The sequence below is a fragment of the Polypterus senegalus genome, chromosome 2 (assembly GCF_016835505.1).
Source record: "Polypterus senegalus isolate Bchr_013 chromosome 2, ASM1683550v1, whole genome shotgun sequence".
NCBI lineage: Eukaryota > Metazoa > Chordata > Cladistia > Polypteriformes > Polypteridae > Polypterus > Polypterus senegalus.
In genome coordinates, this window is record NC_053155.1 from 142068464 (window position 1) to 142085319 (window position 16856).

A 16856-nucleotide genomic window follows, 5' to 3' on the forward strand; every position below is an offset into this window, starting at 1 on the left:
AGTGTCGATCTCCTGGGCTCCACGACGCTCAGGATGGCCACAGGCTCCATTTGGCTTGAGCCTCCTTGCTCCCTCCCCATGGTCCCCTTAGCATCCAGAGCGGTTGCCCCCTCATGGCCCGGGGGATGCAAAGACCACCTCCCGGTCCTTTCAGGCGTCCCGGCTAGGTCTGACCCCCAGTCTCCTGTGACAGCATATATTATTTTATTGTTCTTACGCTGTGCATACTATACAGGTGTTTGAAACACAACTGTGCCAGTAAATTTTTTTAGTATTGCATATTTGTGTAAGATATTTTTGCTTGCCTACGATTGACACTTTTAATCTACACTTTAACAGTCATTCCCACTGTCCAGAAAGTGCCACTTATGTCCCAACACAGTCAGAGGCACGTCAACACAGTTTGGCAGTTTTTCATTAACAGTTCTAGAATATTAATAATAACATTTCTTAACTTCTTCTGCTGTATAAAGGAAACGATTATTTTGGTTTGCTATCTATATCATAAAGTGAATTTAATTTGTATTCTTTATTCTTTTATGATATGATATTAAAGAAGTATGATGAATTCTAGATTTGGTTATTTGTTTCACAGTTTTAAGAGCCTGACTGGGTTTGAAGACATTGAGCTTTATTAATCAAATATGGAACAAATACCAAATTTCATTATAACATTCCCTTGCTAATCACAATTTTTATTTTGGCTGTACTACTGTATAGAATACACAGTGGCATTGTTGCTTCATTACTCCAGAGTTGTAAGCTTTGCACTGGGTACTTTGGTTGCCTAATAACATGACAAAGACATGTAAGTAAATGCATGTTAGGTTAATTGGGAAGTCTGAATTGGCCATGTGTCAGTCTTTTTCACCAGCAAGGAATCACTTAGGGTCCCCTTCCTCTGTGTTTCTTATCCTCTCGGGAAGAGGGTGGTTGGAGAACCAGGGTGTTTAAGTAAGATGTGAATACTTCTAACTGGAAAAGTATTCTCTTCTGATACAGAGGTCCCAGGGTTTTTGCCCAGACTTTCTGTGAGACAACACGAAACTGAGAGGAGCAGGACCATGAGTTATTCCTCTTTGGTAATATTTGCCAGCTTATCCAGGATTTCTCATTGAAACAGTGTAGGGAGCAAGCAGCAAGGCTGGGAGACTGCAACGTGTAATGTAATACCCTCCAAGTTGCAGTAAACGTCAAGAGGTCTGCTTGATTTTTTATGTGAAGTGAATTCTTTTTAGAAAAGGTGTATAAACACTATTGACTACATATGAGGGCTTGAAATGCAGATAGTCTATTCCTTGTTCATGACAGACATTGTGAATGTGACTTGCAGGGCTGTGTGGACTCTGTCAGGGGTAGATTCCTGGCTTGAACTCATAGCTGTTGTAATGAGTTAATGCTACTGTTGCCTTGAATTTCAGCGAATGTGTGTTTGAAAGCAGATGAATGGGTAAGATAATAAGTAACAAATTATGAAAGTAAAGTATAGAAGATTGGTAGAAGACTTTCAAAACTGTGGTCCATCTTAAAAATAGACAGAAAATTAATATCAAAATGTCATTAAGAGAAAATGCAGTGCAAACTGGATATTACACACTGGAAAAAAAAAACATGAATAGTGAATTAAGACATTTCAGGGAAAAATCGAAAGGGTTAAGGAACAGGGTTGTGTCTAGGACTACTCTCAGTTGTCTTGGATAAATGCAGTACTATGTCTACGTCTTTGACGCTGAAATGACAGATACACTGTAAAGTAAATTGTCAGAACAGCAGAAAAATAAAAAATATGTTATATTTATGTTACAAATAATGAAAAATAAATTGTAGCATATATACTCGTGACAAGGTTACAAATAAAATTTATATTGCACAAATACAATATCGGTAATACAATATTCCAAAGTTTGGTGTATTTCTTAAACAAATTAGTACAAGCTAAACATACAGTATGTATTAGATGTAACCAGAAGGGGGCATCCCAGACTCCAAACACAAATGCACCCATGCAGTCAAGGATACAAATAAAGTAACTTTTATTATACTACAGTATCTTTCATAGGTTCTTTCTTCAAAATTAAAAATTTTCTTTGAGACGAACTAAATAATCTCTCTCTACACTCCTCAAGGCGAGGGTTGTCTTCTTCCACCCGACTCCACCTCACCTACATGAGGTCAAGCGTCTTCTTTTGTGTTGGACCCAAGAGTACTTTTGGTGCTGTAGCAGTGAAATCCGGGTAATGCAGATGCCCCACAAAACAAACTGTTCTGCCTGCAGTACCCTCTTGTTGCACCCAAGGACCCTCAAACAGTTGTCCAATACCATGAATTCCTGTTGGTATCCATACTGGGGCAATGCTAGAGGAGTACTGCCATCTATTATTCTGGGGAAGGAACCACTCTTGACAATCAATCTCCCTCAGTCCATGCATTCATCTTTCATCCCAACTGGCATAATAATCAAAAACCATCCTAGCCAGGGTATGCCTCCATATATAGTGTCCATCCATTATGGCCTCTTGTCCAGGAAATGAAATAGCCGTCACCCCCGTCGGCTTGCTAGTCCATCCCTTAGGGCACATACATAGATTAGATACATTTTATTAATCCCAAGAGGAAATTTAGATGCATGAAGGCCAAAGGACAAATTTCAGAGGATCCATATATTCTAAAACCATGTGTCTTAGCTGTTTTAGGACCTGCCTCTCAAAGATCTTCATGATGTTTGAAGTAAGAGCAACTGGTCTGAAGTCCTTGAGATCACTGGAGCCACACACAATGTGCGAGGGTGCTTTTATTATTTTGTGCTAGCCAGTTACTCCTGTCTCTTTAGCAACAATGTCATAACATAATATTCAGAAACCCTCTTCATGCAATTAAGAATTTCAGGTGGCCATAACCTATCCTGACAATACTGGATTCAGAGTGCAAACAGCTCTGGACAGAATGTCAAACCCATACAAACCCACATTCATACAGGGACAAATTAAAGCTACAAATTATTTTAAAGCAGATACTCTGGGATATAGAACAGCAGTATCAAGTTACAATTAATCTTCAGGCTCTGGCGCAAGATGAGTGCTGTGAATTGTTTTGCCACGACAGTCTTGCTATCACTAATGGCAGGAACACCATTCTGGAAAAGCACTCACTATGCCATAATGCTTTTGCAAAAAAACATGAAAGCATAATTATTTCTTCTTCTTCATCTTTTCCCACATTTATGTGGGGTTGATGTGCTTGATCAACCTCCAAATAGCTCAGTCCTGCTCCTCCTTGCCAGTCAAGTACTTTTAATTCATATCTTCTGTAATTTATACTTCTATTTCCACTTTGGCCACCCTTGCTTTCTCTTCCTCTGTACTTCCATTCCCATAACTCTGTTTCCTGTACATTCATTGTCTCTGCTCATTACAAGTCCATACCACTTCAACCTACTTTCCTTTACTTTCTTAGATATCTCTCCCACTTTTGTTGTATCTCTGATTGTCTCATTTCTTATTCTGTTCTTTTTTTGTAACTTTACCCTTCTACCTCAATATTCTAATTTCTGCCATTAACTTATTTTCCTATGCTCCTTTTACTGACAGTGTCTCAGCTCCATACAACATTGGTGGTTTTACCACTGTCTTAAAACCTTACCTTTAACCTTCACCTAATAAACAAACATATGTTGTTCCTTTTTTTTCTTTGTCTAAAACATAACCTATAGTCAAAATAAGTCTTGACAGCTAGAACTAGTAAACTAAGCGATATCCTTTTGGCCAGGAAAGTGGCCTAAAGTGCCTCTCGCAAAGATCTGTTTGTGAATGAAGCCATACGCAAAATTAATTTCCTCCTTGTTCCTTTTATATGCTTATGGATGTTTGGAGGGATGGAACTGAAAAAGTGGTGGTGTCCTGGACAGGAAAAAACAAACATCATCACATTTGACATCTCTCCTATAGACATCAACATCTTTGATTAAAATGTATATACAATCATGGTAAACAGGTTCTAGGAAACAAAAGCAAAAACAAAAAGTCCAGGCCAAGGTCTTTGTGACAAAGAGAACCTCTGGGGCCTTTAGTTATTTGTAACAGTCAAAGTCAGATTTCTTTTGATCTTGGCCTACTGGCTGTCCTCTCACTTCTAGATTTTGTTCACTTTAATGCAGTGTACATTAAAATTGTATAAAATGCATAACTGTAGTAAAATGAGGTGGTCTTGTGTCTTGGTTCTTAAAATTCCCAGTTATTCTGTTGTCTAATTCTGTAGACGAGGACAGAACTCGATCAAGGTAGCAATGACACACTGTGCAAAAGCAGAATACTGAGAACAAAAATGGAACAGTGTCGATAACAGTTGGCATCGATAATGAATCTTTTATTCTAGAATATAGAATATAACTAACACACACAGTTACACTTTGTTAAATTGCAATTACCAATCATTTGTGTTTGTAATATTAGGCATTTAGAAAGTAAACCACAAAAATATTTTCAATTACAAAAATTTTACTAAACAAAAATAAAAGTTTACTTAAGGTGAACCCAGCAGAGAAGTACAGCAAACCATAAAGAATGGAGGCTCTTTGGTAAGCTGACCAGTTTTTCAGTGAATGTGTTTTTTCCAGTTTGTAGTTTACTGTCATGATGATTATTTTCATTTTTTAAAAATTAGACAGGAAGATTAATTGACATGAACATTATATAAACAACATAAAGAATATTAATAACTATTAGATAATTAACATACTGAATAAACCATACTGATTATGCATAATGAGCTTTCTGTCTCTAGACTTTGAAATTTCAGTACAAGTTTGTTTTTGCTTTGTTTACTAAAAATGTTTCAGTCTCTTTTTAAATAGTGCACCGCAGTTTCATTAATGGAAATGTTTCCTAATGCAACTTTTAGGAAGTCACAACAGTATTACCTACTGTCTGGATACAAGCCATGCCTCACCAGTAGATCTTACCCAGCCAGTCATTGTGAAGCAGTTGGATAAATATGCAAAGCCTGTTTTTCGCCCGTTTCTTTATAAGTGGTCTGTTACACAGGTAGGTCTACTTCAGTTTAATTTTAAAATGATGTAGTATGCAGTAGATAGTACAATTTACCATAAGTGTTTTCAATTCCTGTGCATTTGCATTTAACTTAGTTAAGTAGGGTGGTATGGTGGTACAGATGTTAGCACTGCTGCCTCACAGATCCTGTGTTCTGGGCTTGAATCCTGTGCCTCATTATCATCTAGAGTTAGAATGTTCTTCCCATATCTGTAGGAGATTTCTCTGGTTACTCTGTTTTTTCCATGTATGTCACTAATGATATTCAGATGTAAAAGTGAGTGCGAGAGTGATTTAATACACAAATAAGCATCTTGATGGACTGGCATCCTGTTCAGGTCTCCATCCACCTTCTTCCATGAGACCATGAGCTGGGTCTGAGAATGTAGTTTTATGGTATGTTATCAGTTAACTAGGAATTCTTACCATGAACTTACAGTGTAAGGGGTTGTATCGTGCATGCCTCCCTCATTCCAAAAACATCTATGATAGGACAACTATCAACTGACTGTGGTTGCATGCAGTCCTTTTTTTTTTTTTTTGTATTCACAAACTCGGATAACTAGCAAATGCACAATGCTGACCTTTGTACGTCCAACACGATGAAGTCACTTGCTACAATTTACCTATCCATCAAACCTACTTAATCCTCCCTCATATGAAGTTTTTTTGGAGGCCAGCCCTTTCCCCTGATGTCCTTCAGTGCCACTGCCACCTCTCTGGTCTTCCATGACTCCTTCCATGCAGCTTCAATGGGCATTTTTTTCTGCCACATCCCCGACCAGGAATTAAAGGATGCAATGGAACCAGGTCCAATGGAAAGCATCGCTTGATAATGGAGTGTAGCTGTCACAGAATGTCATAAAAACAGCAAGGCCTTGCCAGTGTTTTTTTAGGTCCAGATTTACAAGCTACTGTGGATTTTTAAAAGTGTAGAGGAGAAGAGAGAGTGTTTGGTGGTTCTTTGGGCACTGGAAAGAGATTAACCCAATTTGACAAGCTAGAGACTAATCTGATTAAACTGCTGGATCAAGTGGAGCAGCCAGGGATTTGTTTTCCTAATTTATGTAATTAAAGGTTGTATTACTCACTAGATTCGCCCCACACTCTTTGTAAATTAATATTTTTTCCTCACTTAGTTAATTTCCTTTGGGTTTTGGGGCACTTCACACAAAAGCATTGTTCTGCATTATAGGAGCCCATGTATTAACTGCATTTCATTTTTTCAGGAATCTACTGTTTTACAACAACTTGATGCAGGAGTACGGTACTTTGATTTGAGAATTGCTCACAAGTTCAGTGACAACTCCTGTAACTTGTACTTTTACCATGGTGTCCATACTACTGTTACAGTGGAGGTGAGATTGACTGCTATGATTTCCTTTCTAAAGTCCCAACAGAAACAGCACAGGGTATAATTTTTATTCATTTATAATTGAATCCAGTAATATTTTTAAAGAATTGATCTAAAAATTAAAATATGCACCGTAAAATCTCACACAAAATAATACACTCTTGTCTATAATGTGCATGCTGATCTTGCTCAAAAGTTTCAAGTAAAAAAAGAAATTCATATATAATATGCCCCCTTAACTTTTCAAGATTTTGTTAACTCTTTTAGGGTAGATGTCTACAGGAGTGTTGAAGGTGATAATCAGCTGTAAACATTGAAAACATTCGCTGTTACAGTAAAGGTAGAGTCTCTTTGCTTGGAGGAATGTTAGACTCCTTGACTTGATGTCTGATCCTTGCGTGTGCATGAGTAGTGATGACTAAACAATGGTAAAAATGGCATTGACATCTGGCAACAGAGGGAAGCGAATGCGCATGGCAGGTTCCTAGGGCAGCTGGTGCCTACCCCAGCAATCATTGGGTTCAAGGCAGGAACAATCCCTGGACAGGGTGCCAGTCCATCACAGAGTTAACATACAGACCAATTTAGCAGGGCCAATTCAACTAACCTACATGTCTTTGGATAGTTGATTGAAACTGGAGAACCCAGAGTAAACCCACACTGACACAGAAAAAACGTTCAAACTCCACTTAGCACCTGGGATTTCAATTCCAGTTTTTGGAATTTCAAATGGTGCAGCACATCTTATGCCCATTGTGATTTAAGTGCTAGAATGGGACTCTTCCATTAGCTAGTAATGTTATAGAAGTAATGACATTAATGTGCTCATAGCAGAGGCAGGATCAGAACAACTTTAGTTGGGGGGCATTTGTTCTTTATGGGGGGCTGAAGCATAATTGCAAAACAACTCTCAGTATTTGTGAATCACAAAGAAACTACCGGAAAATGCATACAGAACTCCATCCTTCATAACACAATACTGTTGCTTAGCAAACCCTAAGACAAAGAGAGGTTGTATCAGTTAGAGAGAGATGTCACATGTAAGAGCATGTGCTCTCACATGCAGAAAACCCATCATGTTGCACTAAATATGCCACTCATAAAATAAAACAAAAAGAAAAATAAAAGTAGGAAGGAAAATGCAGAAATAACTCTTCTTTACCTCAGCCTACCACCGCATGAATCTGTCAAGACTACTAAAATTACATTGTCAATGCACTATAGTCTTTATCTTTAATTATAAGCAACATTGATAGAGTAAAACTGCACCAAGGCTGCTGCATGATATTGCTAGATTATAACACAAAGGCACATGTTAAACTACTGAGTATACTGTTAGACGAGCTGAATTTCACAAGACTGGGAACTGAATCTTTGCAAGTTATGTGATCAAAGTTGCAGTGCATTGCATTGACAAAAGTATGCAGTGACTAATGTGCTAAATGTTAGTAATATCTCCCATTTCATACATAGTACGCACAGAATAATTCCAGTTATGATGTATATACCTTTGTGAATATTTTACTACTGAATTATTCACTGAAAACGTAAAGATAATAAAAATGAAAATGTGGCAAAGTAAAACTGGCAAACCAAAATATTCATTGTGAGGAGAAATACTATACACAAATGGAGAGAAACCACAAAACCAAGCAAATATAAGTGTAACGATTTACTGTGAAGTTATGTGCCAGCCCTTGCAAATAAGTCTGAATGCATCACCAGTCCTTATGTCAATAATTTGCTGTTGAGGACCGCAATTAAGCAGGATATATCTTGATTAGGACACCTGTAGCTCTGTACCCTAACATTTCAAAAGCAGCGTGCATGTTATCACAAGACACAAAACTTGAAGCTAATAACATTTTAACATGTAGCTGAACCTTTTGAATATTTTGTAATGTTCATTAAATTAAAATCTTGCTATTTTCTCTACTGCAACTGTAAACAATGAAAAAATTAATCCACTAGTTGCATGTCACAAAATAACAAACAATGGCAAAAGGAAAATAATAGGACACAAATAGTAAGTGCATAAAACCATAATTAATGTTTAAATAAATGTTAATTTTGACCCTGGGCTGATGAAATCACAACAGAAGTGTCTCAATACGGCTATGGTGAAATCAGTGACTGCTGTCATGCAGAGGACAAGCCTGTACCCAAAGCCTTATTTTTGTGAATTGTTTTTAAACACTTTAATTGATTGAAATTGTTTTGTAAAATACACTCCTCGTTTTTTATGCATAACTGAGTAGCTTGTAAAATACACTCCTCGTTTTTTTGCATAACTGAGTAGCAAGTGTAATGGACCACTATAAAATGCCAGCACTTATTGAGATTGCTCACTGAGACTTGGAATGTCAATATGTACTGAACAGCTGCATATTGGAAAATATCAAAGAAACTAACAAACCTTTCTTGTGCATTGCTAATGCTCCCACTAGTGATACTACCTGAGTGTTCAGCGTCTTAATTTTCAGGTGTTTAGACTTAGCTTATTATTTTAAACTTTTAAAATGTATGTTAATTTATTAAAACAGTATTTATGAACTTGCCCTAATATGAACAACACTCAACAGCACACTGTTTAGAATATTAGAACACTCTAGACGAGACCAGGGGCCTCATGTATAACGCCGTGCGTAGTACTCGCACTATAACATGGCATAAGCACAAAAGCCGAAATGTGTTTACGCACAGAAAAATCCAGATGCAGGAATCTGTGCGTACTCCAACTTCCACGCTCTTCCTCTACATAAATCCCGATCAGCGTGAAAACTAATGCTCGTGCGCGCATTATGTACGCCCAAATCCTTCCAGAATTACGCCTATTTGAATATGCAAATCAATATAAATCGCCCTTAAGCGCAGCCTTCTGTGAAAAGACAATGGGAAAAGCACGGGGGAAAATATAAGAATTTCAGCAAATACCAAGTGGAGGCAAATGAAAAACATACTATTTGTTCAAATAAACCGTGGTATAATCAACAAAAGGAAGTTGATCGAGTGACATAGCGTGTTGGAGAAACTTGAAAGCTCACATTCACAAATCGCACAGTGCCGGAAATAAAAAAGAAGTCACATATCAAAGTCGCCGTGAAAAGCCGAGTTGTAAGCCACTGTCTGAGTGTCATATGAAAGCTTATTAGGGTACAGAGAAAAAAGGCACACAGTGAGGAAAAAGCACGAAATGTCAACTTCAATCTCGACATTTCCACTTTAATCACGTAGTTTATTTTGTCATTAAAGTAGAACATCATAAACTTCATCTTAAAATCGTTTAATTAACCAGTTTCTCAAATCACATCGTAATTAAAGTAGCACGTTAAATGCTTTGTTTTGTATTTGATCCTTTATGTGCTCTGTGTGTGAATCACTACTTGCTTTTTAAACCGGCTCTCTTCCTCCAACTGGACACAGAATCAATTACATTCGTAATATTACAGTTCTCTGAATAACTAAAATACTGAGATGTATACATGATATCATTTTCATGATGATAGGAGTTAAAGCACGTTATTAAACATGTGTTTCACTTGATGAAATAATTTATTGCAGCAGTACAATCAGGGGCGGCTCTAGGCTTGTGGTGGCACTGGGCAGAGGAAGAAACGGTGGCTCCTCCGCCGCCCGTCAGTAAGGTAGCTTATGCACAGTGGATGGCTACGTCCGTTGCGGACACTGCATAGCCGCCTCGTGCTCATGACACAAGCATTTAACTTTTGCCGAAATTTGTCGCTGTGTTGTTATTTTCTTTTTCTGTTTTATATTCAATATATATTGGCGTAGCCGTCACTGCAGTCAGTGCTTTTCTTTCCCAAGTAACTGATCGCCATACAATCAGCTCTGTAATAGACGTTAAGCCATCTGTAAGCTTAGCGCCGATTCTTCAAAACGCTTAAAGAACATTGAAATATCTTCGTAGTACATGTTTAATTATTCTATCCTTAACGACACTCCCAGTGAAGAATATAGATTATTTAAATGAAGTTAAAGTTTTATCTGTATAATTTAATAAACATATTTTGCTGAATATCACCTAATAAATGATATTGTTTCTGTTTCTGAACCGCAAGGTCCGTACAGGAAAGGCTTTAAAACATTTTGCAGTGGCTGAGACAGCGTGTCCTTGAAGCTGTATACCGATAATTCCCTTTCCGATCAGCTGCTGCTGTGATTCACACTCAGATACAGTGATATAAATACTCTGAGTGGTGCAGTGAGAGAAATATTGAAAAAGATGATCCTCTGCAGTGGCAACTCCTAACAAGAGGAGCTGAAAGAAGAAGAAGAAGAAGAAGTGAGAGTAACAACGCTAAAGCAGTTATGGTATTTGGAATACTATGGCTGTTCCCTCTACCATTATATTGTTACAACTTAATTACAATCAGATGCATTACACTAATAAACAATATGCGGTTAGTTTCGGTGTATTTATAAAGCCGCGTCAGGAAAATAAGGTGTAACCACACAGGAACAGTAGCACTGCTTTGACGCTGGGTGCCACCAGTCTGCAAAACCGAGCGGAGAACTTGCGTACGACAAGGTATGAGGTACCGTGGAAAAGTGTGTGGATTTACGGCAAGTGTAGGTTTTATACATCGCGATTTGAACGTGGAAAAGTTCTTACGCAACGTTTCTGTGTGTACGCACCGTTTATACATGAGGCCCCAGGCCATTCAGCCCAACAAAGCTCGCCAGTCCTATCCACTTATTTCTTCCAAGAAAACATCAAGTCAAGTTTTGAAAGTCCCTAACGTCTTACTGTCTACCACACTACTTGGTAGCTTATTCCAAGTGTCTGTCGTTGTTTGTGTAAAGAAAAACTTCCTAATGTTTGTGCGAAATTTACCCTTAACAAGTTTCCAACTGTGTCCCCATGTTCTTGATGAACTCATTTTAAAATAACAGTCTCGATCCACTGTACTGATTCCCTTCATAATATTAAACACTTCAATCATGTCACCTCTTAATCTTCTTTTGCTTAAACTGTATATGCTCAGCTCTTTTAATCTTTCCTCATAATTCAACCCCTGTAGCCCTGGAATTGGCCTAGTCGCTCTTCTCTGGACATTTTCTAGTGCTGCTATGTCCTTTGTTCCTCACCAGTTCATTATAAAGGTTGAGCATAACCTCCTTGGACTTGTACTCCACAAAAGTTTAGGAAATGCGTTTTCAAATTTTCATATTTTTGCAAGTAGTTTATGGGGGAAAAAAGTGTAGAATACTTCATTTTATTTTTCATTAATAATTTTGGGTTTATCCCTCACATCTGTAATCATGGTCTTGGTTTTTATTTTGGCTCCTACAACTTTAATACGTTGAAACCTGTGCACCCTAAGACTGCAAGTGTTTTTAGCTTTATTGTTATTGTCTTTTGTGAAAGATTCTAATTTTTTTTTTTCGTTTCTGTTTTTCTTTTCTCAATACAGATGGTACTGAATGAGATTAGTACCTGGTTAGAAGAGCACAAGAGGGAAGTAGTAATTTTGTCTTTTAGCCACTTTCTTTGTTTTAATCAGCAGCTCCATAAACATTTAATCCAGCTGGTCCAGACAGTATTTCACAAAAGGCTATGTCCAAGAAATGTAAGTGTGCAACTAAGAAAATGTGCTAAATATTAATGGGAATTTTGTTATCCTTATCAAGTGGTTATGTGTGTTATAATTTAATGACAGAAAAAAAGACAAAAGAAAGGTATTGTAATGTAAAGAGAAAAATGCTCATTTAAAAAGCAAAAAAAGCTTTTGGTGAGCTAATTTTTATGATTGTGTGTACTAACAGTTGAAAGTACAGAAGATCTTTATTGTGTTGTTTTTTTCTGTTTTGGAGGATTATGTCACTTGTCAAAATGCTGAACTTTTATCCATTATTAATAGTCCAAAATGACACACTGAACAAAGCCCACATTAAACTGATCTCACTTTAATATTACTGTGAGTGCATAAGAATATAAACCAAATTTTGTTAATTTTTAAACATGCTAGCCATAACATAAAATATAACAATATTCAATATCATATTTATTTTTTCTGAATTGAATATATTTTCAATTGCATATTTTCTTCAACTGGCGATAATGCACAAGAAGTTACCATAATCTAAAACAGCACTCTTTGATTCCCAGTGTTTTACAGATCTGCTATATTACTGGAATTCCTATTTTACATTTCATAATTAAAATGATGTACAAGAAAAATTTAAATTTAAGTCAATTACTATATTCTTTTTTTATACTTTTTTTCTGAAATTGAATTAAAATAAATTTGTATTACCCAGTACATATTCAAGAATTTCAAATTTTTAGTAAAGTACTTTGAAAGCAGTGTGTCAACTTCAGTTTTCAGATTTTTTAATAAGATAATGTACTTTTTTATTTGTTTATTAAGGTTTTAGTTATTTTATGTCATAACACAACTGTTATAAAATTCCATTGTCTGGAAATACATCAAGCTCCAACATCAAAATACAATAACATGTGATCACCATACATAAAATTGTTGTTTACCATGTGGATTTTATGTTGAAAATCTTTGTTAGAAAAACTGGAGTTGCTATAGACAAAAACTGCAACACAGGAACTGTGCTAAACATCAAAACAAGAGGCAAATGTACCCAAAGAAAGAAAATCATTATAATGCACTGCAATATAGCATATAGCTTCTTTGAGGGGTTTGCTATTAATCTGTAATTAATGGGCACATTTTCAGAAGCTGTCATCTAATTTCAGGATGTGTTCAACATGTCTACTTAATGAAGGAGAAATGTCTAGTCACTATGCAAATGGTGTTCAGAATCATAATGTGTTTGAATTATAAAATGCTTACAGATCCTTACTCAGGATATTTAATATGTGGATCTAATATATACTGTATACTATTGTTATTTTGTATATATATATATATATATATATATATTGTTATTTCTAACAACGTGGTCAGGTCATTTGGCTCCTGTACTCTGCATATTTGACCATACTACTACTACTATACTTTACAGTATACAAGTGTAGTTCTCCATGCTCCAATATTGTTGAGAATAAATTGTAACAGCTAGGCCCAACACTGCCCTCTAACCAAGTGCCACCTCATCCAGGGTCCTTGGCTTGAGTCCTGGACATCGTCCCTGTCTCTGTGGATATAACACTCGTGGTATCTGTATAGTTTGTTTTTCCAAACCTCCCAGTTTTTCCCCAGCTTCTGAAGATGTCTGTGTTAGGTAAACTGATGATTCTAAATTAGCTTAGTGTGTTTGGGCCCTGTGATTGACTAACTTCACATGCAAAGTTAGTTCCCAACTTATCACCAGTGCTGCCCACCAACGTGAATTTAATGAAGTGGATTCTGAACACAAGTTGATGCTATCAAGCTGCAGATTTGATTTATTAAACATTCAAATGTGCTGGGATATTACATTTTTGCATGATACTCTTCAGTGAGTATAAGCTCAGGGCACTTGCATAAATGTACAACTGTAGTGTATAGCTCTAAATAAAAAACATGAAACGTGTATATACTGTATATATATATATATATATAAATGTAAAAAATTACATTTAACAGTTGGTAAAACTTAGCAACAAAGCTTTTAATATGGAACAATCATTTAGAGCAAACACAGCAAAGAATTAAATGAAGCTGCAGTTTCACAAGCTATTGCAGTAAACAGCTAATAGATTCCAAATGAATAACTCACACTTGACTGTTTTTAGGTTTAAACAAAACTTTAGTACTAATTGGTCTTGAAAAAACAGAGATGAACAAAAGATAAAATTCAGTTAATTTATTAAGATCATAAACTTGCTTACTTTACAACCGTTAAAACTTTTGAATACTCTTGAACCAAGCTATTTTGCTGTTTCTGTATAAAATATGTTCATAACAACTTTTTAAAGCTCTTTGTTATGGTGCTGTTGGCGAAAGGCACAATATAAAATTTTGTTTGTAATAGTCTAGAAAGTATGCTTATGTGTATGAACATGTTATCTAAAAATCTATAATTCTACATCACTAATTTGATTACTTATATAACTGGCTTGGTAAAATAATGTTTAAACTAGTAAATTTAAATAACAGTTGTTAGTAAAATGTGTTTTTTTTCTAATTTGTATCATTTCAACTAAACCTCATATCTTTTTTTCTGCATTTTTTATTTTCTATAGGGGGAAGTAACTTTAAGGAACATGAGTGAACGTGGTCATCAGCTGATTGTAGCATATGAACACAGAGACATGATAGACTTATGTGATTATCTGTGGGATCACATACCATACTGGTGGGGAAACAAATGTGAAGCAGAAGCTTTAATACAAGAGCTAGAGAGAAGGAAACAATGCGGTCGTCCAGGTTAGGCTGTTGTCATTGTGGAAGTTCATCTGTTCATTATTTCATTTCACCTATACTGTACTATTGCTAATTATGATGTGTATGCTTGTATATGTACAGTATTTATATGTGAATACTAGTTATACAGTGCTTAAAAAAACTGTTCACCCCCCTGGAAAGTTTTCACATTTTATTGTTACATATATCACATTACATTAATACATTCACATTATATTGTGATATAATCACAGTGACTAATCAATAGAAAAAAAACTTTAATGTAAAAGTTGAAACGCATCTATGTGAAGTGACTGAAATTCGTCACAAAAATATAACCTAAAATAATTGATCACATAAGTACAGTAGTTAGATTTAAACTTGGATCCTCCTTCACCATTTAGGGCATTGGGCAGCAAGGTTTCACAAATAAGTTTATTGGTTGTGATGATTGCGGCTTCAGTTCATTTTACATCTACGGCTTTGAGATCTTCACAGCAGCTCTCTTGTGAGGTATTATGTGGCTATCCTTGCATCCTCTTTCCAGTCATTGGTTTCCAGTTTATTGTAGTTTGGGGATCTAATGGTCGGGTAATTTTAGCCTGTGGCCCATTAAGCATATTTGACAGCCAGTGACTGCGTCTTTCAGTTTTGACAGGCACTTTGCAGGTGGTGATGAGATTATGGTACATGATGATGATTATTTGCCATAAACATTTTGACGGGCCATTCAGGCTATACCCTTGTTCACCCTCCACATCTCACCCTTGTATACAGCATTTGGCTCCACAATGCTGTTGTAAAGTTGCGCTTTCTTTGCGTGATTGAACAGTCTATCAGCGCACATCTTCATCAGCACTGCTGTCTCCTGTAATGATGCTACCCAAATATGTGTGAACTTGGGCGCCTTGTCGACTATCTTGCCTCCTGTGATGCACAGTTTTGTAGTCTGATTGACCCTCATAACCTTATTCTTCTTGTTATTGATTTGAAGACTGATCTTTCCTACTTTATGCTTAAGCTGTGTGGCCACACCGTGTAGAAATGGTTGCATTTCAGTTAATAGTGCCACATCATCTGCAAAATCCAAATCTCTGAGTCAGTTTTGATTGGTCCACGGATACTTATTTACACACCACTTGTCGCCCGTCGCATTTTAAAATCCATGGCAAGGATGAAAAGGGATGATGACAGAATGCACCCTTGTCTTATACCAGTTTCAGTCTTAAATTCATCCATAATTCCTTTTTCGGTCTGAACTGAACAAGTCAAGTTTCGGTACAAGTCCAAGAATAACATTGTGGGATGCCATAACGGCATACAATTTTCCACATGTTGTCGCAATGTATACTGTCGAAAGTCTTCTTTTAGTAGATTGTGATCAAGAGTGGCTTCTGATACTTGATGCTCTTCTCAATGATGTTTTGCAGCATGAAGATCTGCTCACAGCACAACTGATCTCATCAGAAGCTGGCCTGCTCTTGCAGCAGAGTGTCAACTTTCTCTGGGACAGAAAGCAGCATAATTACTTGCCAATTATCACAATCCATGGTATTGAATTTCTTTGGTAACATGACAATTATGCCCTTTTTCCACCGGTGCCCTTGCCAGCACTTGTTGCACAACTTCACCAACCCTTCTTCCAGGCTAGCACCTCCTTATTTCAATGTTTCATTCATAACTTGGTCTCTTCCAGGAGCTTTGTTGTCTTTAACATCTTGCACTGCTTTCTATACTTCAGCCTTCATGATTTCGCCCCTATTCACTGTCAGCTGTGGCATGGGAGTTAAGACATCAAAGTCATATGTTTCCATATCTGTTGACTGACTGAGTGTTTCTTTGAAGTGCTGTTTCCACTGGGCCTCATGGGCTTCTCTTGTAAGTAGGATCTTGCCATTCCTGTCCTTGATGAGGCCACCGTCGTTTCTTCCTGTTACTGACAGATCACTTACCATGCGGTACAATGTCTGGCTACCATGCCTGGTGGCAGTTTCTGGGGCCTCAGTTCATTTTCTTCTCCAGCTAATCCCTCCGATCAGCCTGAAAGCTGTGTTTCTCCAGTGTGTGGTATCATTCGTTGGCCAGTTTTTTCTGTTCTTGGGTTCTTGCCTGGGTCTCGCCATATCTTGGCCA

At 36.9% G+C, this 16856-nt stretch overlaps 1 protein-coding gene across 4 annotated transcripts in view; it reads left to right on the top strand.

Annotated features, from left to right (window-relative positions):
* LOC120523431 (PI-PLC X domain-containing protein 1-like) overlaps positions 1-16856 on the top strand; it is a 48970-nt gene that overhangs the window by 15343 nt on the left and 16771 nt on the right. For 3 of the 4 annotated variants that reach the window (XM_039744738.1, XM_039744740.1, XM_039744741.1), the window contains exons 3-6: positions 4897-5039; positions 6275-6403; positions 11835-11990; positions 14564-14747. In XM_039744738.1, the coding sequence (XP_039600672.1) occupies positions 4897-5039; positions 6275-6403; positions 11835-11990; positions 14564-14747 (612 nt within the window). The remainder of the gene's footprint in view (positions 1-4896; positions 5040-6274; positions 6404-11834; positions 11991-14563; positions 14748-16856) is intronic. The other variant, XM_039744739.1, reaches the window with a different exon arrangement.